The sequence below is a fragment of the Prunus mume genome, linkage group LG2 (assembly GCF_029339155.1).
Source record: "Prunus mume cultivar Tortuosa linkage group LG2, ASM2933915v1, whole genome shotgun sequence".
Taxonomy (NCBI): domain Eukaryota; kingdom Viridiplantae; phylum Streptophyta; class Magnoliopsida; order Rosales; family Rosaceae; genus Prunus; species Prunus mume.
Genome location: NC_142699.1, coordinates 28157074 through 28182669, shown reverse-complemented (window position 1 = coordinate 28182669; position 25596 = coordinate 28157074). Strand labels below are relative to the sequence as shown.

The 25596-nt window shown below is 39.2% G+C and overlaps 4 protein-coding genes and 1 long non-coding RNA gene across 6 annotated transcripts; 2 read left to right on the top strand and 3 right to left on the bottom strand.

Annotated features, from left to right (window-relative positions):
• Window positions 1–1514: 1514 nt before the first annotated feature.
• ETFBETA (electron transfer flavoprotein beta) lies at window positions 1515–5700 on the top strand. Its single transcript, XM_008226149.2, has 5 exons — window positions 1515–1699; window positions 1790–2074; window positions 2197–2277; window positions 3712–3806; window positions 5319–5700. Exons 1-5 carry the CDS (start codon window positions 1631–1633, stop codon window positions 5542–5544), a joined length of 756 nt encoding a protein of 251 aa, XP_008224371.2. The 5' UTR covers window positions 1515–1630; the 3' UTR covers window positions 5545–5700.
• A 1970-nt stretch (window positions 5701–7670) lies between these two features.
• On the top strand, window positions 7671–10327 carry LOC103324112 (transcription factor bHLH104). Its single transcript, XM_008226150.2, is given in 5 exon segments — window positions 7671–7925; window positions 8051–8131; window positions 8290–8452; window positions 9832–9945; window positions 9947–10327. Coding segments are annotated over 5 exon segments (672 nt in total). The 5' UTR covers window positions 7671–7755; the 3' UTR covers window positions 10091–10327.
• Window positions 10328–10661: 334 nt separating this feature from the next.
• Window positions 10662–12568, bottom strand: LOC103324208 (uncharacterized). Of its 2 annotated transcripts, XR_016124261.1 has the most exons (5): window positions 12324–12568; window positions 12001–12063; window positions 11357–11917; window positions 11131–11274; window positions 10662–10801 (listed from the first exon to the last, which is right to left on the bottom strand). It is a non-coding gene; the product is annotated as an uncharacterized LOC103324208 (long non-coding RNA). The 2 variants fall into 2 exon arrangements; XR_016124260.1 differs by having other exon boundaries at window positions 11131–11917.
• An 882-nt stretch (window positions 12569–13450) lies between these two features.
• LOC103324209 (WAT1-related protein At4g08300-like) lies at window positions 13451–17776 on the bottom strand. Its single transcript, XM_008226249.3, has 7 exons — window positions 15735–17776; window positions 15425–15487; window positions 15221–15337; window positions 14909–15140; window positions 14612–14770; window positions 14385–14536; window positions 13451–13962 (listed from the first exon to the last, which is right to left on the bottom strand). Exons 1-7 carry the CDS (start codon window positions 15941–15943, stop codon window positions 13782–13784), a joined length of 1113 nt encoding a protein of 370 aa, XP_008224471.1. The 5' UTR covers window positions 15944–17776; the 3' UTR covers window positions 13451–13781.
• A 138-nt stretch (window positions 17777–17914) lies between these two features.
• Window positions 17915–19712, bottom strand: LOC103324113 (CASP-like protein 5B3). The gene is made up of 3 exons (XM_008226151.3): window positions 18975–19712; window positions 18472–18604; window positions 17915–18374 (listed from the first exon to the last, which is right to left on the bottom strand). The coding sequence occupies exons 1-3, from the start codon at window positions 19103–19105 to the stop codon at window positions 18180–18182; spliced, it is 459 nt and encodes a 152-aa protein (XP_008224373.1). The 5' UTR covers window positions 19106–19712; the 3' UTR covers window positions 17915–18179.
• Between the last annotated feature and the right edge of the window lie 5884 nt (window positions 19713–25596).

Here is a 25596-nt window from a genome sequence, read left to right as displayed (position 1 = left end):
AAATCTTGTAGCGCACCCAAATTGAATGCTATAACACTAAACTTGCCTGTAGGGTATAACTCAATTGGATGAGCTCTTCCACTTTCATACATGTGGGCAGAGGTTTCGAAACCCCTAAACACCCATGAAATATTTGTGTAAACCCCCCTCCCCCAATTGCTTGTATTAGGAAAAAGGGTAATGCTAAATTACAGAGGTGGTATACAATATGGTATAAAAATGTGGTAAACCTAGCATTCTCCTAAAAAAAAAGCCCAATCACAGAAAAGAAGATTACCCTCCCCATTGAAAATTCCCAACTCCGCACTTGCGTTTATATTGATTTTTTTTAAATATTTATGTTCGCAACGTTTCAACAAACAAATTTAACATTTATAGTGATGAAAAATAATATAAGATTGTTTTGAAACATGAAAGGAAAATACAAATAAAAATAAAAATTGTAGTTTTAGTCTGTTTAAGATCAGGCGCACGCATGAATGAGCTATAAAAAGTAACAAGTTTAGACCTTAGATATCTAGTTACATCATAATTATTAAATGAGGAATGCTAGCAACCTTCTCTCTAGCCTTTTCCTTTGAACCTTCTTCATCTTTTACTTGACATGTGTCATTCTCCTTACACTTAAAACAATGTCATTAATATATTATACAAGCTAACTTTTGCTTTCCAAGTTTACCCTTATTAAATGTATTCAATTTATCCAAAAAAAATTTACAACTTTCTTACTATCTTATCAATTTTTTTTTAACGTCAATTTTTTTTATTTAAGAAAATGTATGCATTTAAAAAAAAGAAAAGAGGAAATGTCCATTTTTTTAACGCCAAGTTTAGACTTTTTTTTATTAATAAAAAAAACGACATTTCCTCTTTTTTTTAAAAAGCAAACATTTTCTTTTAAAAAAATAATTGACGTTAAAAAAAATTTAATAAGATGGTAAGAAAGTTTTGAAATTTTTTTGGATAAATTGAATACATTTAATAAGGGTAAACTTGGAAAGAAAAAGTTAGTTTGCATAATATATTAATGACATTGTTTTAAGTGTAAAGAGAATGACACATGTCAACAAAAAAGTGAGAAAGTCCAAAAGAAAAGGTTAGAGAGAAGGTTGTTAGCATTCCTCTTATTAAATAGGGCAACATGAGCGCCACATAAACACCATCAAGTTCAATTTAACAAAATTATTTATGATATGAAGTTAGGTTTAGTGCATGAAACTTGCCTCTTTACACTTAATTTGTTGAGCATGTAGTATTTATGATGGCAAATATTTTCTTGTATTATATTTTTTTGGTCGGGATTTTTTGCTGTTATAATGCATGTGAATTTTTGACAAAAGATAAAATTAATACGTGTCGATTTTCCATTTGTCTTCGGATTCAAATAGTGAAGAAGAAAACAAAAGAAAATACAAAATGAGAGCTTTTTATTTATTTATTTGGTCACATATAAAATGAGAGCTTATTATACTAGGAAAGTTGCGGGCACCATTTTATCTACTAGTAGTAGCTGCTAGCTCAGCAATGCCAATGCCGTTTCCAACTCTCTTTCCTCACTCTTCTTCTCACACCGGATTATCCAATTCCAATCACCATTCTTGGCAAGCAGACCGAGCAGAAGAAAGAAACCATGAAGATAATGGTGGCGATAAAGCGGGTCGTCGACTACGCCGTCAAAATCCGAGTCAAATCCAATAAGGCAAGGCCAATCGAACACAAACCCAGTTCGTATTTCATTTCAAAATCATGTCTTTCTAATCGAACAGTTTCATTTCGTTTTGTTTCACAGAGCGGCGTGGAGACCCAGAACGTGAAGATGTCGATGAACCCATTCTGCGAGATTGCTTTGGAAGAGGCCCTTCGGATCAAAGAGGCGGGCATGGCCTCGGAGGTTGTGGCCGTCACCATGGGTCTAAAGCAGTGCGTCGATACGCTCAGGACAGGCCTTGCTATGGGAGCTGATAGGGGCATTCATGTGGAGACTGGTGGTCCTCTGTACCCTTTGTCTGTTGCTAAGCTTTTGAGAGCTCTCGTGGAGGTTGAGAAGCCTGGCCTTCTCATTCTTGGCAAGCAGGTTTTTCTTAAATCTATTTTCTTTTAGTTTTAAAGATTTGGGTTTTGTGTGTTTGCATTGTTGGTATTGGTTTAAAGAAGTGAAAGTATTATCCTTTAGACATGTATTGAGTAAATGTGTAGGCTATTGACGATGATTGCAATCAAACGGGGCAAATGGTGGCAGGGCTGCTGAACTGGCCTCAAGGGACCTTTGCTTCAAAGGTTAGTTATTTATTTATCTGTTCACTCATTAAAAAATAGAAAGGCCCTCCATTTAAGTAGAGAAGAAATTGCTGCTTACAACTTGCATACTTACATTGCTTGCTTCCTTGTGGTATTTTGTTTCACACCATTAAGTAATTGAGGAATATGATTATTAATATGTTCATGCATTATAAGTTGAAGTTTTAAATGTAGGCGAATATGAGACTATGTTTGAAATCCAGATGTCGTTTTTCGGACTTTTAATCGGTAATTTAAGAATTCGAACCGTCTAGCCTCAAAGCTTAGTAGTTAATATTAGTCTGTTGATGCTGCTGATTATCAGCTTCTAATTTCTCGTTTGCTTTTAAGGGCCGAGCAAAGGATTTTGTTTACGATCCTTTTAATTGTACTGGCCAGGAGGCACAAATGACTTTGTTTTGGTATTATAGTCAATAAATGTAAAGCTTAGCTGGCTGGCTAGAAGCACTACCCCGTTTTGTAGTTTCACTCCATAGTATAATATTCCTGCAGCAGGGAGACGTCTGAAGAAATTAAAATCAGGAAGTTAAGGTTTGGGAGGTGTTCCTCTCTCTATGCCTTCGAGATACATCTATTCTGCAGATATCCCTATTGACCTGGATACCTTATGGCTTCTGAGGGCCCTTATAGCATAGGCACTAACTAGTGGAAAATTGGATACTGCTTTTCAAAAGTTTGTTTGCACTGATGAAAGTGAATTTTGAAATTAGGCGTGCCACAAGGAAGAATTGCAGATGAAAGGCTCTAAAGTGAAACAAGGGTGTAAAGAACATTAATTGAGGTGGTTGGGAGTATAGTTAGAGCCTTAGAAGCATGTATACCGACCTTGTCACATGTTAGTTATCTTGAGTTTTGACAATCTGAGAATCTAGTTGCTCTCTTGGTCAATATGCTTACCTTAAGTTCTTTTGTTTATGGCCAGTCTTTGTTTAAATTCTGTAACATCAGACAACATAATGGGTCAGGGGCCTCTGGTATTTGAAGTACCTGGTTTATTTGGAGAGATGTGGTTCTGTTTGTACTAAAACTTCTTCTATTTCTCATCCTGAAATCCCTGTTATTCCTAAATTTCATTTATTTTCTCAAAAAAAGAATCTTATTTGCCTTCTCTTAACTCCATCACAAAGACATTATCCTCTCAGCTGAAACAAATACATTGTCCTTTCAGTTTTGTATTCATGAGAACATATGTCCATCTTAAAATCTATACATATATAGCACTGTAGATGATTCGTAGAAGTAATATGTTTTTCTCTACTGTTACTTCTTTGCATGTTTTTAGTTGTCTCTCCGAGTTAACATTGAGCAGAATTTCACAGAGAATGACATGCGTTGATAGTGCATTTTGTTCTATTCTGATTTTCAGACAAATTTTTTTATGAATTTCTTCATATGACTAAATATTTCCAGTAGGTTGTGCTGGATAAGGAGAAGCAAGTAGTGACAGTGGACAGAGAGGTAGATGGTGGTCTCGAGACTTTGTGTCTAGATTTGCCAGCAGTGATAACGTAAGTATCAGATCTTCTCATGCATTCGTTTTTGGACACTTGGATGCATCTATCTCCATCTCCATCCTCACCCAAATTTCAAAGCGACAAAAATGTTGCACCATGCTTATTTGTACACACACAGTGGATTAATTGGACGGAGAAATATCATCAAATTGAAAAATATGAATGGTTCAGAAATAGAAAAGCTGACCCATTTACTTGGTTTAGTTATAACATATCTACTCCTGTATGGAGGGCCTAAACCCAAAACACTAGACAACCCACACTAAGCAAATTTTTTTTTCTCAACACTGCTGGTGAAATTCAACTATTGGCTGCCAAAATTGAGTTCCCGATGAACATGGGACACTAAGCAATAGAAACCACCTCGGCTTAAACATATACACTCAATGGTGAGACCAATGAAAGGATGGGTGGTGCTGACAGATCCTAAAATCAGATGAAGAATAATTGCTGAATCAACTTCAACCAACAGATTGGAATTTTTTTTATCCCAAGCCATCTTAAGACCATGGTATAAAGCCCAAAGTTCAGCTGGAATGATATCACCTCAGCTGATGTTAGCCCTTATACCTTCCAGTCTCGGATTAGCCCCCAGCATCTAGATAATCGTCAGGCCCTTATCTAGAACCATCCACATTCAGCTTCAAGTAACCTTGATGAAGGGGGTTACCAAACCAATAAAGCTTGGGCATGAAGAGGTCTGCAACTAAGGACCTGTTTAACCTTGAGCCAGTTGAAGGATACAATTACTTGGTTCTCTAGGAATTTGAAAATTAGAATCGAACACATAACAACACACCCACAGAAACCAACAAGTGACAGTAAAGATTAAATTTCAAGCCAGACCAAGCTGCCTAGGATTGCTACACCTTGGATTATCTTCAAACCAATTGGCTAGGCCATCAAAAACCGAGAAGTGTAAGAAGTAAGGCTGAGACAATAAAACCCAAGTGTTCAATTAAGGTAGGTAGGGTAATCCTAGAATTGCTGAACTTATATAATTATTACTTCTTTACTATTTTGTCTATGTATCAGTATCAAATTAGTTTCCAAAAACAATTTATTTTCTTAACATGGACAGCATGCGTAAAATAAGAATTTGATTCAGAAAGATAAACACCACCCCCCTCTCCTTAAAAGAAAAAAAGTGATCAATCACTTATTAATATAAAATATAGACAAACAGTGTTGCCACGTAAAATGATACTAAAAGTCTAAAATGGCCTATCTTTAAATTGACAAATGTGAAAGACGTGTGATAATGACATAATTTTGATAACATTTTAAGAAAACTTGTTACTTGGTGATGTCACTACAGTTTGAAGGGTTCAACTTTAGATATTTTATATTAGAAAATTTGAAATATCAATTAAAGTAATGGACTGAAAACCAGCCAAAAGATCATCAAATACACACATATATGCAGGGAAGGAGGAAGAATATTGTCTAAACCTGATCTTTGGTGAAAATTCTAAATTAATACTTGTTTCCGTGGCCCTCTTGCAGCACTGATTTGAGGCTGAACCAACCAAGGTATGCAACTCTCCCCAACATAATGAAAGCGAAATCAAAGGCCATAAAGAAATTTTCTCCAGAGGATCTGAATGTGGAAATCAAATCCGATATAGAGGAAGTTCAAGTCACCGAACCTCCCAAAAGAAAGGCAGGGGTCATCCTTTCTTCTGTGGATGAGTTGATTGACAAGCTTAAGAACGAAGCCCGTGTGATTTAATTTTTCTTTCACTGTTTTGCTTCAAAGCTGTGTGCTGATCAATCTGTTGCTTCTAAGGAATGGTAACTTCCATTGTATGGGAACTCAAAGATGGATAAATTTCAACTCTGAAAGTGATCTTCCAGTTTAATAATATGTGTTTTTTTTAAAATTTAATCCAAAGCTTAGTAAGATCTTAATCATTCTATGGCCTACTGAAAATGACCGTACCTGAGCACCTATGCATTTTTGCAGAGCATATTCTATTAGTGGTTAATTATGGAGTTATAATTATATGAAGTTCAGGAGGGCAAAGATGCTCTTTGGTGTTAAAGAAATTCAAGATTTGTAGTGATGCTTGTGTTGCTGTCTACAAGTTATGAATCCATGCAAATTTGGTGGCTCCTCCTGATACCTGCCCAGGCTCTGATTGGCAAATCAAAACTTGATGTTGTATATGATGCCTCCCAAATTGAGTCAGTACCAATTATTCTTGGAGATGTTTATTCTTGATCCATTATGACATGAAAACAGAAGAATGGAGAGACATAGAACAAAGTGTAAATGCTCTTTTGGCATGTTATGCTTTTTAACATTCTTATAATTTATCTTCTTGTTTGATTCATGGGTGGTGTGTAGTTTAAATTCATAGCTTGACAAACATGATAGCCATGCCAAGAGGGAAGGTAGCTAATATTTTTCCATGATAGACATGGCAAGAGGAAAATAGCTAGTATTTCTCTATTATTTTTTCGTCTGTGTTAGTCTTTCGAACTCGGTAATGATCTTCTTTTCCTTACTTGGTGGCAATGATTTTGATTTATTAAGGCTGCGCACATCATCATTTGATCATTGACAATAAAATGGTTTATTTTCTATTAGCTACTGGCCTAGACTTTGCAGTACCTGTGACATGATTTTTTTCCTTTAAATCAAAGACTGTGACATATGTATCCACACCATATTATAATGTATTAGAAAATGGTTTCTTTTATGAGGCCCGCAAAGACCAATTATTAAACCTGATTGATTTCTTCTGTCTAGGGGTAGGTAAGTAAAACACCACCCAAACCGTTGAAAAGACTGGACCGATTTGAAACAAGCAATACTTAATTTTATTGAGTTCAATTTGGTTTATTTGAAATTCTCTACCCCAATCAAACCACATATTTATCTGTTATCATCTTCGTTTACTGTTGTAACACATCTTATACATTCCTCTCTCTCTCTCTCTCTCTCTCTCTCTCAAAACTCCTCTTATGCTAAAAGTCTTTGTTCAATTTATAGTATGAAGTTTGATATTATATAAGAGAACATAAGGTATTTAGTTAATTATTTGTGAAAGGAGTTGAGGCGGGATTTTGGTCCAAAAATTAAGATAGTTTATAGATCATTTATCACATAGTTCATTCATCTTCATTATAAGTTATTCAAAGTTCTTATTAAATTCATCTTAATTATTCATTGTATTGGGATTAAACATGCATTGTTCCAAGTGTTGATACACGTATGATTATTTAGGAAGGTTAACATATTCATCATTCATGTAGGGTTGTTCTATGACCACACTATATAAACCTCACCGAACTAAACTGAATCTTGCTGTTATCATTGATTTGGTTGCAGTTTGAGACTTAAATCGAATAAAATTGAGCAGGTTGAGACCTAAATCGAACAAAATTAGGCAATTTGAGACCTCATTCGAATAAAATTAGGCTGAGTCCATCCGATTACTAGCACTTCCATTAGTCACCTCTTGTGATCCTACCTCAATAACCTCTCGTGAAAACAAAAAGAATATTTTGTTGCAGTGTATATAATTAACAAGAGTTTTATTGATGCAAAATACAAGTAGTTGGAAAGGATTTGGAAACCCATGCCAAAATTTCGGTGCTGCTAAGGAAACATCACCAAATATACCAATTTATCCATATAAATTACATGTATATGGTCCTATTATCCAATTTTAAATCTTAAATAGTAAAATTTTAGGCCGTTAAAATGTATGTGAATTGATAACACCAGTGAGCAGGCCACCTAATCTCTCCGTCACATACACCAATCTTTTTTCCTAATTCGGGTTTTATAATTCAGAAAAAAAAAAACCTAAAGTAATAAACTACATGCTCAATTTGTTTTGTGCGCGCTTATTCTATATTAAAAAAATTAATTAATTAAATTGTGCATCAAAAGTCTTTGGAATCATATTAATAGAATAGGACTCAGTCTCTCATGTATTCTCTGATGGAGGAATGGATAGAGTATCTTGATTACATCGAGGAGACGAACCAGCCCAGCGATTTCCTTTGGCCTAATGACACTCCTTCATTTAGGGAATTCGAATTCTCTGCTGTTGATGTTCCTGCTGCTTTCTCACCGGAAAAAGAGTGCCCTCGCAAAAGGTACTTTCTTGTTTTTTCATTTTCCCGTGAATCTGCAGTAATGTAATTGCTTTCTGTGTTCTGAAAGTGCCAAGCTTTTTGTCATTTTAATGGTGTTTTGGTTGTTGGGTTTGATCATGAAACAGGGGACGAACCGATTCTTCTTGCTCTGGGTCTGGAGCGAAAGCCTGCCGTGAGAAGTTGAGGAGGGAGAGATTGAATGACAGGCATGCATCCAATCTCATTTTTCTGTCTTTTCTTTTTGTCTTTTGTTTTTTGTTTTTTGTTGAATTGGGTTAATTTGTATTGATCAGATGAGTAGATTTTATTATTTTTCTTTATTTATTTTTGATTGGAAACATGTTGGTTTTGATTCTTCTTGCAGGTTTGTGGAGTTGAGCGCTGTTTTAGAACCTGGGAGACCGCCCAAATCTGACAAGCCTGCTATTCTTGATGATGCCATAAGGGTTTTGACCCAGCTGAGAGCTGAAGCTCAGGAGCTCAAAGAAACAAATGAAAAGTTACTTGAAGAAGTAAAAAGTTTAAAGGTTCATCATTTCCTAGCTCATTTACTTAAAGTATTTTTGTTTTCTTTTGAATGAAAGTTATATTATGAGATTTGGACCATTTGGTAGCTGGCACAGAATTTGTCAAAAACATATCTTGGTTTTTTAATCTTTGCCTCCCTGGCTGGGTTGAGAACATGTCAATAAAAGTTATGATCATGTTCATATATAGATTTTAGATGAAGGTATGAACCTCCAGAATGAAAGTAGCCATCATAGGCTTTAGATCATCTTCATTCATTCAATTATAGTGTTGGAGAAGACAAATAACACTGAGTTTGAAAGCAATATTCTTTTCATTTCAGCTAATCCTTTCGAGCCATCTCTGCAATCTTGTATTTCAAACTTATTTGACCTTAGCTTTAGTTGATTGAAAATGAACAGAAAATTGCTTCAGATGATCTTAAAGTTATGATAGGCCTTTATGATTGATTTTAAAGTATTATTTGTTTCCATGTGGTTTGTGGTAAACTCGGGTAAAATTCCAAGCATCCCTTTTGCTTCACTTGATACCTTGGACAAGCTCCTCTCGGCTGGAGATTATACAATAAATCATTTCAACAATGACTTGATTTGTACCATGTATAAGTTGATTCTATAAAAGATTCGTTCCACCAAAAACTTATCCTTTATTATCATAATTTACAGTCGTAACTATTCAAGATACCCCTTTCAAGTGTGTAGAATCCCTATATAGCTTTCTTGTAAGCTTTCATTCATCCATCATAACATTAGGTCAGCTTCTTTCTTTGACCTTGACTTCTCTCCCATTGCATTGCGATGATGGACTGGTTTTCAATCTTTTGTTTTTAATCAGAGGCATGAATTACTTAAAGGTGCATTTGGATGCACGGATTAAGACACAAGATTGAAATTTCAAGATTAAGTCTACATTTGTTGGAGTATTCATAAAAAGAAATTACAACATGTTCAAAATGACTAGATATAAATTAAGACAAGATTGAAATTTCAAGATTAAGTCTACATTTGTTGGAGTATTCATTAAAAAAAAAAAAAGTACAACATGTTCAAAATGACTAATGCAATATTTTGAATTTGAAATAACTAGGTACAATGCATCATTTAAAATCAGTGTACAAAATACGTTTTAGAGAAAGGGAAACTTTTGTTGCTTTCTTCCCCTACAGATTCAAATATTTATGTATTGGTAGGGTTTGATCAATTTATACTAAAATTCCTCAATTTCAAATGAAACATAAGGTTATTTTGAACTCTTGAGGTACAATTTGGAATTTAGAATCAGGGTGGTTGTTAGACGGTTCAAACTCTCCCCATATTTCAGTTTTACTACTTGAGAAGTTTTGAGTACTCACTTTGTTGACTGTTCTTGCCTATGACAGGCAGAGAAGAATGAACTCCGTGAAGAGAAACTTGTACTGAAAGCAGATAAAGAAAGGTTGGAGAAGCAGTTGAAAGGTATGGCAATTTCACCTTCTGGGTTTGTTCCAACCCACTCCAGCAGTCCCAGCTGCATATCATCCTGGGGCAAGCAAGATGGCAATGTATCCTAGCTATAGTCTGGTTCCAATGTGGCATTATTTACCTCCATCGGTCCGTGATACATCTCGTGATCATGAACTTCGGCCCCCTGCTGCTTAGATGTTTCATCAAGTATTTGGATAATTTAGATGCCTTCATTTACATTTACTGACAATCTTATTGCTTGTTGGCAATCTATTTGTCAGCACTGTTTCAATTGCCTGATTTAGTTTGGCTGGTGGCAAGTCTGTGTCAGAATTGTTAAATGTAGCTAGAAGGCATTTTGGGATTAAAACAATTAGTAATGTCCAGTGTTCACCATATTTTTCTGTAAGATGATCCAGTGCTGGTTTTTAACTTTCTGATGTTTCTAACTGCATTGTGCATATATTGAAGTTGATGAAATTTGAGGATTGCTTGAATAAATAAGATCCAAACAAATAAATATAACAAGCAAAACAATAGATGGAATTTTGTGGAAAGGTGAATTTGGTATCTTTAATCAATTTGGAATTTGTAGCAGAAATTAATAGTGTACAGTCTCTTTCTCTTGCTCCCATATTTGCTCACTCAACTTTTCTTGCTGCCTTCATCTTCTTCTTTTAGGTTTGATTGCTTCTGAATTTCGATTTGTGAATTCCCTCTCAATGGATTCCAGGGAGGATCCAATCTAATCTTTATGGTTCATCATGTAGCACATCGGTCTTAGCTGAAGTGATTTTCTGTATGTTTTTATCCTTGTGCTCTTCTGACTTGATGTAAACTTCATCACCTTCTCTACCCCACAATAGCAAGTATAGGCCAAGGATGACACTAAATGCCCCTACTATGCTGAACAAACCACACATGAAGTTTTAGAATTACCTCCTTCCACACCAAATTATGTGACTAATTGGCAAGGAAAATTAATGTGACATACGGATCCTACATGTGTGAATTAATGTAACATATGGATCCTACTTGTCACACAACGTGGATTGAAAATGTAATCTCTTAACCCAATTGGATGCATTTTACAAAGTTTTTGTTTTGCATACAGAGTCTTTATTGAGTATGATGTCTCAGTTAAACTCTAGATATGTGCAGTTACTCATAAATGCATTAGTTAAACTCTAGATACGTGCAATTACTTGTAAATGCATTATAATGCGAAAAATTACCTGCCTGTATAAAGTCTTTCACCGAGGAGAAAGTAAGCTAGAAGAGCCACAAATACCGTTGAAACGGGATCAAAAATGGCCAAAAAAACTGGTCCTTTCTTTTCTGTGCACCACGAAGATTTTAAGACCGGATCACACAGCTCACTGCCATACAGGGCGCATTAGAAGAATCTTATGATTCCCTTTTTTAATGCAACATTTCATATTCACCACTTATTATACTCACACAGAATATAATATGGACCAGAGGTCAATGTTGAATCCAATTGCCCAAGCTGCCCGTCTATGTTCTATGCACACTGTGAAGACAGCTGATTGTGAAGTCCATCCATGTTGTCAGTGACAGTTGAGCAGGATATCTTTTCAACGTGATTGCCTGCATTGTTTTATTTTATTTTGTAGAAAATATTCACATGCATCATATACCAGCATCACCCATGACAATTATCAGAAATTCTATCTTCAATCTCACATAGTTAACTGCAAATCAGAAAAAGAAAAAGAAAAAAAGAGTGTCATTAATATGGTGAATAATATGTGGTCGATATGTGTCGAGATGGTTAATGCGTGGGTGAAGATGGTGGTTGATTATGTGCTCGACCTTATATTCAACGGTTATTTGAGCTTTTTCTAATTTGCAGTTGATCGATGAATATGAGATCGTGCTATATGCATACACATTTGTAATAGTTGTGTACACCTCAGTAGGTGCAATATAGTTGAGTGAGGGGTAAAACCTGCATAATATACCATATAGACCATGTACATGTTTAAAGTCAAACCCACCCTGCAACCATTGGAAAAGACAATTAATTGGCCATTTATTTTGTTCCTTTATCAGAAGCATATAGGGTTTCTATATGTGCTTACCCAAGAAGAGAAAGAACAAAAAGTTCCAAGAAAAGAGCAATTGTGAGCTTTGGTCTCTGTTTTCTGCAGGAGGAGAATTAAAGATCAATAATTAAACCTATCACAAAATAGGTAGAATTGTTGGAGTTATCATGATTGACGTAGAAAAATGTTCTCTTATCAAACAGTTTATCATGTTACGTTGCTAGACAGTAAATCTAACTAGATCAATGTTGATTGGACAGACTCTTAGTTTAACATTCAGTGCTAAATTGATGACACCAAATATCTTGCAAAAGAATGTTACCCTATAAGTACAAAGGCAACTTTATGCATATATTTACCTTTCAAGAACATAGGCAAAAGGGAACATCACTAGGCCGGACACAATATGTCGATAAGTTATGTAGACATGAGGGTTCATCCCATGATTGAAAGAAGCTTCCGTGAGAAAATATAGAAATGTGAAGGCCACTTGAGCTAAAACCATGAGGAGGTGTGGCTTGAACTTCCTGTGAACTCCCCCAAGGTTACTACACGCCTCCTGTGCCATAACCTCCACTGGTTGGTCCCTTTCGTCCTTCTCAAGTTTCATTTCTTGACAAGATGGAGAAGCACATCATGCATGTTTTCTTCATATAGAGGGTAATAGAATAGTTGAGTCTTGATTCTTGTTTCATGTTGACAGTATCAGGTTCTTGATTAAATTGCTCAATATAATAATATCGGGTATGTAATTTGGAATATGATTTTTGCACCATAGATTTCGGGGAATTATTCGAGAATCTTATTACAACTGAAGACTTTATTATTGATGTGAGTGAAAATCATGCATCCATAGATTTGGTTTATGCACTAAAACATCCTTGTACATGAGTGATTATAGAATACTACAGAAGTACGAATAACGCTTTCTTAAATACATTCCGAGAGTGCGGATAACACCTTAAATAAGAAATTATTTTGTCCCCCTACTTCAATTTTTTTAATATTTTCATGACAGCATAGGGTCACATTGTGTGCAGTACTTAACAAACTGCGATCTGAAAAATCAGATGTCTGAAGAAGCTAGGCCTTTTAGTTTTAAGAAAGCAATAACGCCCACCACACCACACTTTGAAAGAGAAGCTTTTGCTGAGCACACAACTTCCCACTCACTATTTCCAGGACCACACTGAAAACAGACAACTCAAACATGCATCTTTCAGATTAAGAAAATACATACTTTCCCAAGTGGGAATCATTTTGGTTAAGGAGTTTCTGCAGGTCATGATTAATAGCCTCTAAATTTAGTTAAGGAGACAAATTAATGGGTTAATAATAAGTGATGACAATGTGTTTAAAGAAGGCATATTGGGGTTCTCTAACTTTCACCTGCCAGTAACCAAACACTAAGCCAACATCCCTCTGCTTCCACTGACTTATTTTGGTAACCATTTGTTGTTGACACAATTGTAAATAACACTTCTCTTGCTGCTGCAGACCCTACGCCAAGATCGCATTCCATAAATAAAAGAGCTAACAAAATATTACAAATGACACAGAAAGTGTCCTGCTCAAACATAAGGAAGTTTAAAGTAGACTTCTATAGGAAAAATGATGCACTAATCAATGGACACTTTTTTGAGCGAGCCACGGGTTCCTGCAGCTTTTGTATGAGCAAGTTTAAAGAGGACTTCCTTTCTCTTCCTCCTGCTCACGCAACTTTTCTTATTACTTTCATCATCTTCTTCTTGTTCACGGTTTTATTGGTTTTCGATTCCCTCTCTCAGTGGATTCTAGGGAATGATCCAATCTAACCTTTAGGGTTCACCATGCAGCACATCCTTCTTGGCTGAAGTGATTTTCTGTATGTTATTATCCTTGTGCTCTTCATATGTTGTCTGATAAGAGGACTCTTCTGACTTGATATATACTTCATCTCCTTCTTTGCCCCACAACAGCAAGTACAGGCCAAGGATGACAATAAATGCCCCTAGTATGCTGATCAACAAACCACATATGAACTGTTAGAACATCCAAGCCACTACCTCCCTCTACTTTTAACCCACTCTCGCAGTTAAAATTGGATATATTAATGCTAAAACAATCATACATTTGGACGCATTAGCGAATAATCATATTTTTAGACTACATTAGTGAATCAAATTATGTGATACGTTAAGTTTCAATTACTAATTGGTAATAATAATTCAAGTATAACAAATGGATCCCACTTGTCACATAATGCGATTCACTTATGTGGCATGAAAGTAGTAACTGGAAACTGCTTTTATTGATGCATTATACAAAGTTTTCATTTTGGACAATGAGGAAACCCTGCATACCTGCAATGCCTTAGTTAAACTCTAGATACATGAAACCACCCGTAAATTCGCATTAGGATGAATAATGCAAAACGTTACCTGCCGGTATAAAGTCTTTCACCGAGGACGAAGTATGCTAGAACAGCCACCAATATTGTTGAAACGGGATTAAACATGGTCACGAAAACTGGCCCCTTCTCTTTTGTGCACCATAGTTGAATGAAGATTATAAGACCAGAGCACACTACTCCCTGCCATACACCACCCACATTAGAACAATCAATCTTACTGTAAAGCAACATTTCATACTTTCTTATTAGACTTACAGCATATAATATGGACCAGAGGTCGATGTTGAATCCAATTGTCCAAGCAGCTCGTCTATGTTCTATACACACTGTGAAGACAGCTGATTGTGCTGCCCCTATAAAGCTCATCCATGTAGTCAGTGACAGTTGTGCAGGATATCTTTTCAATGTGATTGCCTACATTTTTTTTTTAATCAGAAAATTATTTCAAGATCACCTTATGAATTATCAGACATTCCATCTTCAGTGTCACATATATGTAATAGTTGTGTATGTTTCACAATGTACAATATAGGTTTGAGCAAGGGCTAAAACCTGCATTATGTACCAGATAGACCATGTTATGCAGCTTGCAACAGTAAGAATTGAACCCTTCAACCAGTTCTCATGGATGGAGGATTTTCCTTCGACATGGATTAATGGATGCCATAAATTTCTCACAATAGGCCCTTTGTACAATGTCATGGTCATTACACCAGCTAAGGAGACGAGGGTTCCCAAAACTTTTGCTAACCCACGAGGATTTCGAAGATTAAGAACCTCCAACCTGAATTCAAAGGTAATTTATCAAGGGTAAAACATGACTTGATGCTTCGGATTTCTGGATTAATTAAGAGGTTCACTAACTTGAGTACAATCGCAATTACAAAAGTTACGGAAGCTATGGTGTTGACCATTGATGCAAGGAAGGTAGGAGAGGTATATCTTAAGCTTGCAAAGTACATGTTTAAAGTCAAACCCACCCTGCAACCATTGACAAAGAGGCTTAATTAGCTAGCTCTTTATTTTTGCCTTTATCCAGAAACATATATGGGTTCTGCATGTCCTTACCCCAGAAGCGAAAGAACAAAAAGTTCCAAGAAAAGAGCTAATGTGAGCTTTGGTCTGTCTTTTCTGCAGGAGGAGAATCAAAGATTAATAGTTAAACGCATAACTTAAATGATAATATGCATGTAGAAATGTTAAAAGTTATGCATAGAAGCATAGAAAAATACTCTAAGACTGTCTGACATGTTATGTTTCTAAACTGTTGATCTTGCTAGATAATTGATTGAATGGACAAACAGTTTAGTGCATGGTGGTAGATTTAATATAACATAACATGCCAGATATTTGACAAAAGAATGTTGCCCTATTATACCTTTCAAGAACATAGGCAAAAGGGAACATCACTACACCGGCCACAATATGTCGATAAGTTATGTAGACATGAGGGTTCATCCCATGATTGAAGGAAGCTTCGGTGATAAAATACAGAAATGTATAGCCCATCTGAGTTAAAAGCATGAGGAGGTGCGGCTTGAACTTCTTGTAAATTCCCCCAAGATCATTACATGCCTCCTGTGCCATAACCTCCTCTGGTTGGTCTCTTTTCTTCCTTCTCCTATTTCAATTCTTGACAAAGCTGGAGGAGCACATCATGCATGTGTTCATATAGAGGATGGTGGAATAGTTTGAGTCTTGGTTCTTGTTTCATGTTGACAGTATCAGGTTCTTGATTAAGTTCCTCTGATGTGCTAACAATTTCCTGACTTCATTTTATAGAAAAGATAGGGGAATAGTAGAAGATACCATGCATGGCCCTGATCAATTAATCCAATATTCTCATACCCTGATTGAATATTATATGGGAATTCTAATTAGAACATACTTTCATGGATTTTTTAAGAAGTTATTATGTGCTGGTCCATTGTCATGAAAGGAGGTAAATTGTCTGCGAGTTTGTTCTAATTACTCAAGATAAGAATCGTTTGTGTCATTACATCCATTTGGAATATGACTTTTGCATCATTGATATTATTAGGGAACCATTCCAAAAAATCAGAAAAATCAGAACAAAAAAACATCGTATACTTATAAAACTGCAATCAGAAAAATCAGGTGTGTAAGGAAGGCTTTTCATAAAGCAAACTCCCACCACCACACCTTGAAAGAATTAGCTTCTGCTGAGCTCAACCCAACCCTCAATATCTGGATCTGGTATCAAAGACACAACTTCCTACTCACTATTTTCCAGGACCACACTGGAAAGAGACAACATTTCATGTATTCATCTTTCAGATTTTCAAAATACTTTCCCATGTGGGAATCATTTTGTTAAGGAGTTGTACGTACAGGTCATGATTATTAGAGCCTCTCTAAATTCAGAAAAACTTGTGTGAAAACGGGGCTATTTTCGACCAATCATGGTATGACAAGTGGAAAAATTATCACGTGTGACATACTCTGATTGGTCGAGAATAGTAAAACAGATCTATTTCCGTTCCACATTAGAAAAATTTGTGTGAAACGAGAATAATACTATTTTACTATTCCCGACCAATCGCAACATGCCACCCCTAATAACTTTCCAACGTGACAGTCTTTAATTGTATCGCTATTTCACATAAGTTTTTTAAGTTGCACTCATGTGTTTTTCTTCTAATTTTAGTTTTAGATTGACAAATGGGTTATGATAAGTGATGACGATGTGTCTAAAGTAGTGCCCGATAGGTTCTTGGGATTCTCTGACTTTCACCTGCCATTGGGCCCTCACTAACCACTAACCCAACATTGTCTGCTTCCACTTACTTTTGTTGGTAGACAGACACACTTCTCTTGCAGCCTTGCTTGCTGCCACCTATCCCACAATATGATGGTCCATCAATTTCAGAGAAGACTGCTTTGAAAGACACAAGGTTTAATTTGTTGCAGACCTATGCCAACACCACATTCCATAAATACACACACCTACCAAAATATTACAAATACCAATGACACAAAGCGTCTTGCTCAAACATAAGCAAGATTAAAGCACACCGCTTTAATAAAACTGATACAATAAAAGGACACACTTTCCAGCAAGCCATGGGTTCCTGTAGCTTTTTGTATAAAATAGCAAACTTCCAGTGGGATTCGAACAAAATGCATCAAGTAGACACATGAGGAGTGAGGACCACTAAACTTAGATGGCAATTTGCTCACCGTTGCAAGTTGTTATTTTGAAAGAAAAAGAACTCCATCCCTCTGATTTAGAATAATGTTCACTGGAAGCAAGCATGCTATTGTTTTTGTATTAGAAAAGAAAATGAAGATGTAGTGGCAAGATGCCACACCAACAATACAGATAGTTTAAGTTATTGTATGCAAAATCATTGTTAGCTAACTCATAGTGGAAAACTGGAAGGAAAAAAGCATACACTCTCTGCCTTTCTCCTCAATAATATTACAAACTCATAAGGATCTTTCTGTCACTAACCAATTCACATCATCATCAATTTGGACATCAATTTGGACAAATTCGACAGAAAAAGTAGTAATTCCTTCTGCTAATCCTTCAAATTTACAAGTAAATGTATATCCATTTTATAATTCCAGTTTGATACAACTGTTTCCCAACTCTAATCCCACTTCTTCCAGTGGAAAGACAACATAATGAGAGTAAGTTTTTAATATTGTACTGCTATGTTCTATCCAGTTTGTTTCCTTTTCTATTGACACTGCAATTTCTTGTTTCTGTTCTGAAGAAAAAAAAGAAGAAATATATATGACAAAGAAGGGCTACAATGAGATGAAACAAATTCTATGGCCTATACAAACAAGTGGTCTAACATGCTGCCAATAGCCAGAGCATAATTAGAGAAGAAATTGTAATTGTTACCCAGCTCAGGTATGCCAATGCAACTGCCATCTGGTATTTTTGACATTCCTCTCCAAAATTGCAGTGGCTCAAGTCACTAAAGTACAACACAGTTATGCCAGCTGAGGCAGAAGCGGCTGCAAGAGACAGTGTTGCTGTAACCTGTTGGAAAAGGAAAAGAGTAAGCTGTTAAATGACAAGCACTATATGGACACACAAGATTTTCATGTAAGGAAGTCAAGGATTTGTAGAGTCTGACCCAGTCTCCAACTACAAAGAGGCTAACCAATACAGGGTTGTGGAGGACCTTCTTTTTCACTAAGGAATATGCATCTAGCAATGCCAGCACTAAACTCCAGATGACTTGCAGACCCATTGAAGCAATCAGGTAGCTGCAAAATGAGCATTGCCTTAAAAACAAATATTACAATTTTTTCCAGGACAAGAAATGACATGTGATGCATCAAGAGATGCTGAAATCTGTCCCATAAGCCTACAGAATCCGGTTACACAAAACTGAGCTGATAATAACTAACAAAACAAGGCCAAAGAAGAACACTGCCCAGAACATTTGGTACATCTAATTCTAATTTGTATTCAAGTTTTGGTTCTCCAGTGATGCAGAGGAACTTCTAAATTCCTTCTGCTTACATTTTATTTAGGAAAATTTCAAGAACCAAGAGTGTTTCAATCCCATCTATTCTTCCTACTGTAATCAAAATATTGGAAACAAATCAGTGAGTTGGGAAAGGAAAGCAATACCAGAAAGCTGTGAAATTGAAGAAGCTGGCAGTGGTAGCCATGGAAGCAATAGACCCAGCAGCAAAGACGCATTGGGAAATCCTGAGAAGAAGCCCTGTCAAAGTCCCAGGCGTCCCAGGAAAATCCTTCATTTCCTTGTTCTCTCAAAACCCAAAAAAGTATCAGATTCTTAATGGGTCAGAGAAAGCACCCATCTTTCCTTAACATTGAAAGGCAAACCACATCACCCACAAACTAAAAATCACAAACCTCAACAACCCACTATTGCTCTCAGAATAAAAGTACACAGAGGACCCAAAAATCAGTTAACCCAGAAAGGACTTGGTATACAACTGGGAAGTTTGAGTATTGTGAAAAGAAGAGTACTTGGACAGCAATTTACAAGAGAGAGAGAGAGAGAGAGAGAGAGAGAGAGAGAGAGAGTTGCTAAGCTTAATTAATCAAGATAATATCAGCCAAACCAAAACTGGGATTCTAAAGCTCTCTCTCTCTCTCTCAACCAACATGCCTGCAGTCAAATAGCGTGGGCAAATCTGGCATGCTTCACCCACAACATGAAATGAATAATCGAACTGTTTTCTTCCTCCCTACGCGCCACTACGAGCGTATATTTAATCCCCGCATGATGCCGTCGGACCATTCGACCCAACCCGTGGAATCTCAAATCAGTCAACGGATCAGCAGAGCAAATAAAATGAATATGACCCTGTTCAGAGTTCAGACCCACCTAACGGACCTGGAGAGCAATTGGACCTGCCTATTATTAGCATCCTTCGCGTTCCGGCCTATTTGCATATTATCTTTTTTTTTTCTCTCAAGAAATTTATTTACGTCAATAGATTACAAAAATTGTAAAAGCATTTTCACCCATTTATCATGGAAAAAGATAAGGGAAGACAATGACAGTTACTATTCACGTAAATAGTGATGTAATTTTTTGATGCATTCCACCCATTATTATAGCAACTCAAAGACAACTACTATTCACATGAGATACTGAAGGGAAATTTGTATTGAGTTTTGGCGTAGGAAGTGAAGAATATGGCTAGATATTTATATATAAAAAAAATTATGAAAATTTTGGTTTTTTTTTTCTTATTTAATTTTTTTTTTTTATTTAAATTGGTTGCTAACGTCATTGTGACATCAACATGAGATCAACTTGTCTAGACTTGGGTACGGCCCACATTTTCCCGGGCAGGTTTGCACCCCTAAGATGGGTTTTGGGAAGCTGGGGGGCTTTTGCCTAGGCAACCCTTATCGCTGGAAGTACTCAAAGGAGTTTGTAGTTCAAGTATTTAAGAGTAATTACTCATGAGTTAGAGGTCTTATATTCGAATCCCTTTACCCTAATATTGTTTGTGTAAAAAAAACTGATTACAAAAGTTAAAAAGACAAATTTTAAAATCAGAAATGATGGATAAGGTCACGATGGGACCTGGTCGCAAGAATTAGGCCCAATACTGATCCTCTAGTAACATGGGTCGATTTGGCTTCGGCTAACGTCGGGCGTGACTTTTTGGTGTTCCATTGGACCTTAAAATATGTATCTTTAGTCGTTTTCCGTTATATAGGGATACATATAATTATCCGTGATTAGAAAGAAAAAAAGGTAATAAAAGAATCAGTGAACATTATTTGGTGAAATAATAGTTGATATTGGTTGAATGAAAGTAGCATTTTCCAAACTGTGAAAAGGAATTTTTTTTATGAAGTTTGAATTTATACCAGTTCCTTGAATGGACCGTTATATAGAGCTCTGGATGGTGGCATCCATTGAAGAAACATGCCAGAGGAATTCTTAGTTTAACACTTATAATTCGGAGGAAAGTGATTCCAGAGTATATGAAGAAATCCCCAATGTTGCAATACTTTTTTTTTTAAAAGGTCAATGGGTTTAGTCCAATTAAAAATGGAATTTTCTTGACTTGTAGATTAGTGGTCTTATGTTCGAACTCTAATAACACTTTGGTAGTACGTGCTGTTTATACCATAATCAACCGAGCATATCCAGCCTCAAAACAACTAGCACCAAGGCGACACGCCTTCTCCCCGCCAAGGAAGACACTTTTCGAGGTGCGGTACTGCGAAACTCCCGACTACCAAAGCCCACAAGCTGCTAAACCTAATTCTCATGACACGTGTCACTACCGCGGCGACTTGCACAAAGTCCCACATCGGAAATCTACACCAACCTCCCACTTTCACTTCCTTATAAAAAGGGAGCAGTACCCTCTGCAAAAGTTACCATTCTTAGCCGACTTAAGCATCGGAGAGCCTTCGGCACCACACCGTATCCGAAGCTTAACGCTTCTCCCATTTTGTCTTCTGCAGGCTAACTTTTATTGAAGGTCTAGACCCTCTCCTGCTGAAGGCAAATCCTTTATTTTCTCTAAGTTGACCCTCTCCGAAAAGAGCTTCAATTTGGCGCCGTCTGTGGAAACGATACTTGAATCCCATTTTTCTCTACCAGGCTCCTTCTCCTATCCGCCCGTCGCCTCTTTTCACTCCACACTCACTATGCCTACCGAGGATAGCCAGGGACTCGACCACACCCCGGGTACCTCCCAGAGAGACCTTCACAAATGCCAATCTTGAGCAGAATCGAGAGCCTCCGCGCCATGTCACTAGGATGTCCGAGAAATATGACCATCTTCATGCTAAAAACGTCGAGCTCGAGCATGACTACCGCTGTGAGCGTAGCGGGAGATGAATCAGCCCAAGGCTCCCAGCGCCTTACCCAGAACTTGAGCGTACCCGCCAAATCAGCGAGCACTCCCACCACAATGTCCCAATCTAGCCTAGGCCCGGCAAGGGTAAAGGCCCTCCATCAGTCGACCAAGTGCGGCTTCTCGCATCTCCCTGAGGAACCGGCCCCATGAACCAACAAAGGTTTACAGGATTGCAGGACCGTGATCCGGACCGTCGGTGAACCCCTTCTTATCCCGTTAATCTCCAAGACCCAAAGGTGACACACCTAGGCCCCCACCAAAGCCTACCCAACTACCCTTGGAAGGTATAGGGGACTCGGAAAACTGGGGGTAGGATTATTTAGAGGACTACGAGTCTTATCACACCGAGGCGTTCGAAGAACTTTATCCAGACCTATGACCACCCACACACTAGACCCCGACATCCGAGACTCTCCTCATACCGACCCGGCAATGAGACTTCTCTTTGAGAAAGTCCGGCGCTGGAGAGCGAACAACATTGCAACCATCAACCCCTTTGGGCAAAGCCACGACTGGGCCCTTTACCGAACGCATCCTTAATTACCACCAGGAGAAGGACATCCAGCCACTCCGCATCGCCTTCTGCAGCACGGAGGATCCTTTTACCCACATACATTCTTTCCAGGTTTGCCTTGGGATGCAAGGGCCTCACTGACGAAGGCATGTGCCTTCTCTTCCCTTCCACTCTCGGTGGCGCGGACCTAAATTGGTTTTACAGGCCGAACCCCCGCACCATAAACATATTTGATAGTCTAAAACAGGCTTTCCTAGACCATTTCATGATCCAGGACCGATCGCTTCTACTCTGCAGACGACTTATACATGCTTCGGCGGTGTGAGGACGAGCCCGCCGGGAGTATGCGGCCAGTTCACCACGAATACTCCGCTGCCCAGATCGATGATCGTGCCTCCTTGGTGCTTTCAAGAGTGGCATCCGAGAGTCTAACTTCCGATACCTAGTGCACAAGTAACCCTTGGAACACATATCTGAGCTCATGAAGCGGCGGCGATTCACGCCAAGGCCGAGTATTTCAACTCCAAGCGCAGGCAACCCGTGTAATCCTTTGCGATCCTCCGCCGCCTCAGTACCCATCCCACTCCACCTCAACATTACGCCCCTACACCGCACCCCACCATCGGTCTAGTGGAAGCAACCCCCAGGACAAGTGACGGGTCCCACTCCCATTCTCACCCAAACCCAGATTCGAGGTCTTCACCACCCTTAACACTACCTATGAGAATGTCCTGGTGCACGAGGCACCTATCATACCCCACCTCCACCTCGAAAACCGGCAAGCCTATGCCTAACACAGGTGTCTTCTGTCGCTTTCATCGTTCGGTGGCCACGATACCGAATCTTGTGTTGCCTTGCGCAACATCATTGAGGGACTTATTCGTGAGGGGAAGCTGGATAAATATGTGCACAACCTCCCACCCCACCTAACCCTCACCAACGGCAGATCAACACGATCTCAACCATCAGTGGTGGCCCTACCTTGGCCGGAACCTCCAACAACTCCATCAAACATTATGTCCGCTCCACCTATGCGCACGGTCTTGACCTTTGAACAGGGGCGCTTGCGAAGACACCAAAAGCAGGCTGGGCCCCATTACCTTCTACGAGGAGGAGGAGCGTGGCGTTATCCTCCCTCATGATGACCCAATCATTATCCGAGTCGACATCTCTAATTTCGACGTTGGGCGCATCTTGGTAGACACCGGCAGCTCGGTCAGTGTAATGTTTGCTTGATACCTTCAACGAGCTCCGTGTCTCGTCTCATTTGCTCGACCGCAGTGTCACACCCCTAGTAAGCTTCTCGGGCGATGTGGTCCAGCCTATTGGGAGCATTCATCTCCTATCTCTATTGGAACGGCCCTCGGTGGAAGACACCACCACTCCCTTCCTCATTATTGATTGCCCCACCTACAACGCGTCATCCGGGCGCCTGCCATGACCGGATGAAGGTTTTCATTTCCACACATATGTTACTATTGAAATTTCCTACGCCTTATGGCACGAGCACGGTGCTCGGCGATCAACTTAGCGCCGCTATGCTTGGCGGTGAAATCTACTAATCGCCAACATAGGGGTGAGGCCTAGTCAGAACCCGAGCCCCACCTCGGTGGCACTGGCGCCGAAGACCATAGGGAGGAATCGCCACCCAACAGCAACTGTGGAGGACCTCGGCGGTCACCCTCTACGAGGACATCCGGATCGGCAGTCGGGATCGGCACATCCCTTTCACAAGAGCTTCGCTCGATCTTGTTGCTTTCCTCCGCCTCAACTCTGAAGTCTTTTCTTGGTATTACAACGATATGCCGGGCATATCACCTAACGTCATCTCCCATAGGCTAAGCATTAATCCTGCCGTCCGACCCGTTTGGCAGAGCGTCATGCTTATGACCCAGAGCGGTATGAGGCCATGAAGGCGGAGGTGGATAAGCTGAGCACCATTGGATTCATCAAGGAGGTGGATTATCCCACATGGCTAGCCAATGTAGTCATGGTACGTAAACCAAGGAAGGGCTGGCGCATGTGCGTAGACTACACAAATCTCAACCGGCACCGCCCAAAGGATAGTTTCCCCCTACCCCGCATTGACCAGCTAGTTGACGCCACGGATCTTCATGCACCACTGAGGACCAGGCTCATACCTCCTTCATCACGACCGTGGTTTTTACTGCTACAAAGTTATGCCCTTCAACCTCAAGAACGCCGGGGCTACGTATCAACGTTTGGTGAACAACATTTTTGCTCCACTAATTGGCAACACCATGGAGGTATATGTTGATGACATGCTGGTCAAGAGTTGCACTGCTGACCAGCACATCCCCAACCTCTCTGCCATGTTCACCATCTTGAAGCAGTATAAGATGCGGCTCAAGCCCACCAAGTGTGCTTTTGGAGTGGCCTCCGGCAAATTCCTTGGCTTCATGATCGCCAAAGGGGTGTCGCAAGGCAGTCAAGGATATCTTGGACATGGCGATACCCAAGGCAGTCAAGGATATTGAGCCTTACGGACGTGTCGCGACCTCGACCAGTTTATCTCTAAGGCCAGCGATCGTTGTGCCCCATTCTTCAAGGCACTTAAGGGTAGCAAACGCGGCATTACGGAATGCCGAATGTAACCGGGCCTTAGACATACATGAGCCGAGCCCTTTATTGTCAACCCCGAGTGCCGGGACGTCCTCACCATCTACCTCTCTGTCTCGGCCACAGTTAGCTCAAGGTGCTCATTCACCCACACGAAGGTGCTGAACATCCGGTGCACTATGTGAGCAAAGGATTGCAAGATCAGGCTCGGTACCGGACATTGAGAAACTTACTTTCGCACTGGTAGTCTCAGCTAGACGCCTCCGACCATACTTTCAAGCTCACACCATCCATGTCTTAACCAACCAACCACTCCGGCAAGTGTTGCAGAAGCGAGAGACTTCAGGGCGGTTAGTTAAGTGGGCCATTGAACTTGGCGAGTTTGATATCCACTATAAACCTCGACAAGCCGCAAAGGGCCAGGCCGTGGCTGACTTCATATCTGAATTCACGTAACCCCATACTATGGCGGTTCACAGATTACGATCGAGCCTACTCCTACCTCGAGCCAGGTCCATGTCGCCAGCAACGGCACCCTAGACTTGACTCAGCCCTTATGGACCTTGTATGTGGATGGCTCTTCCAATGCCCAGGGATGTGGAGCTGGCCTCGTTCTCATATCCCCAGACAAGGTTGTCCTTGAGTACGCCCTCCGCTTCAAATTCCACGCCTCCAACAATGAGGCCGAATACGAAGCACTCTTAGCCGGCCTTCGACTAGCCGAGGAGATGGGCCCCAAGCAAATCCAAATATTCAGCGACTCGTAGCTTGTTGTTCACCAAGTCAACCAGGACTT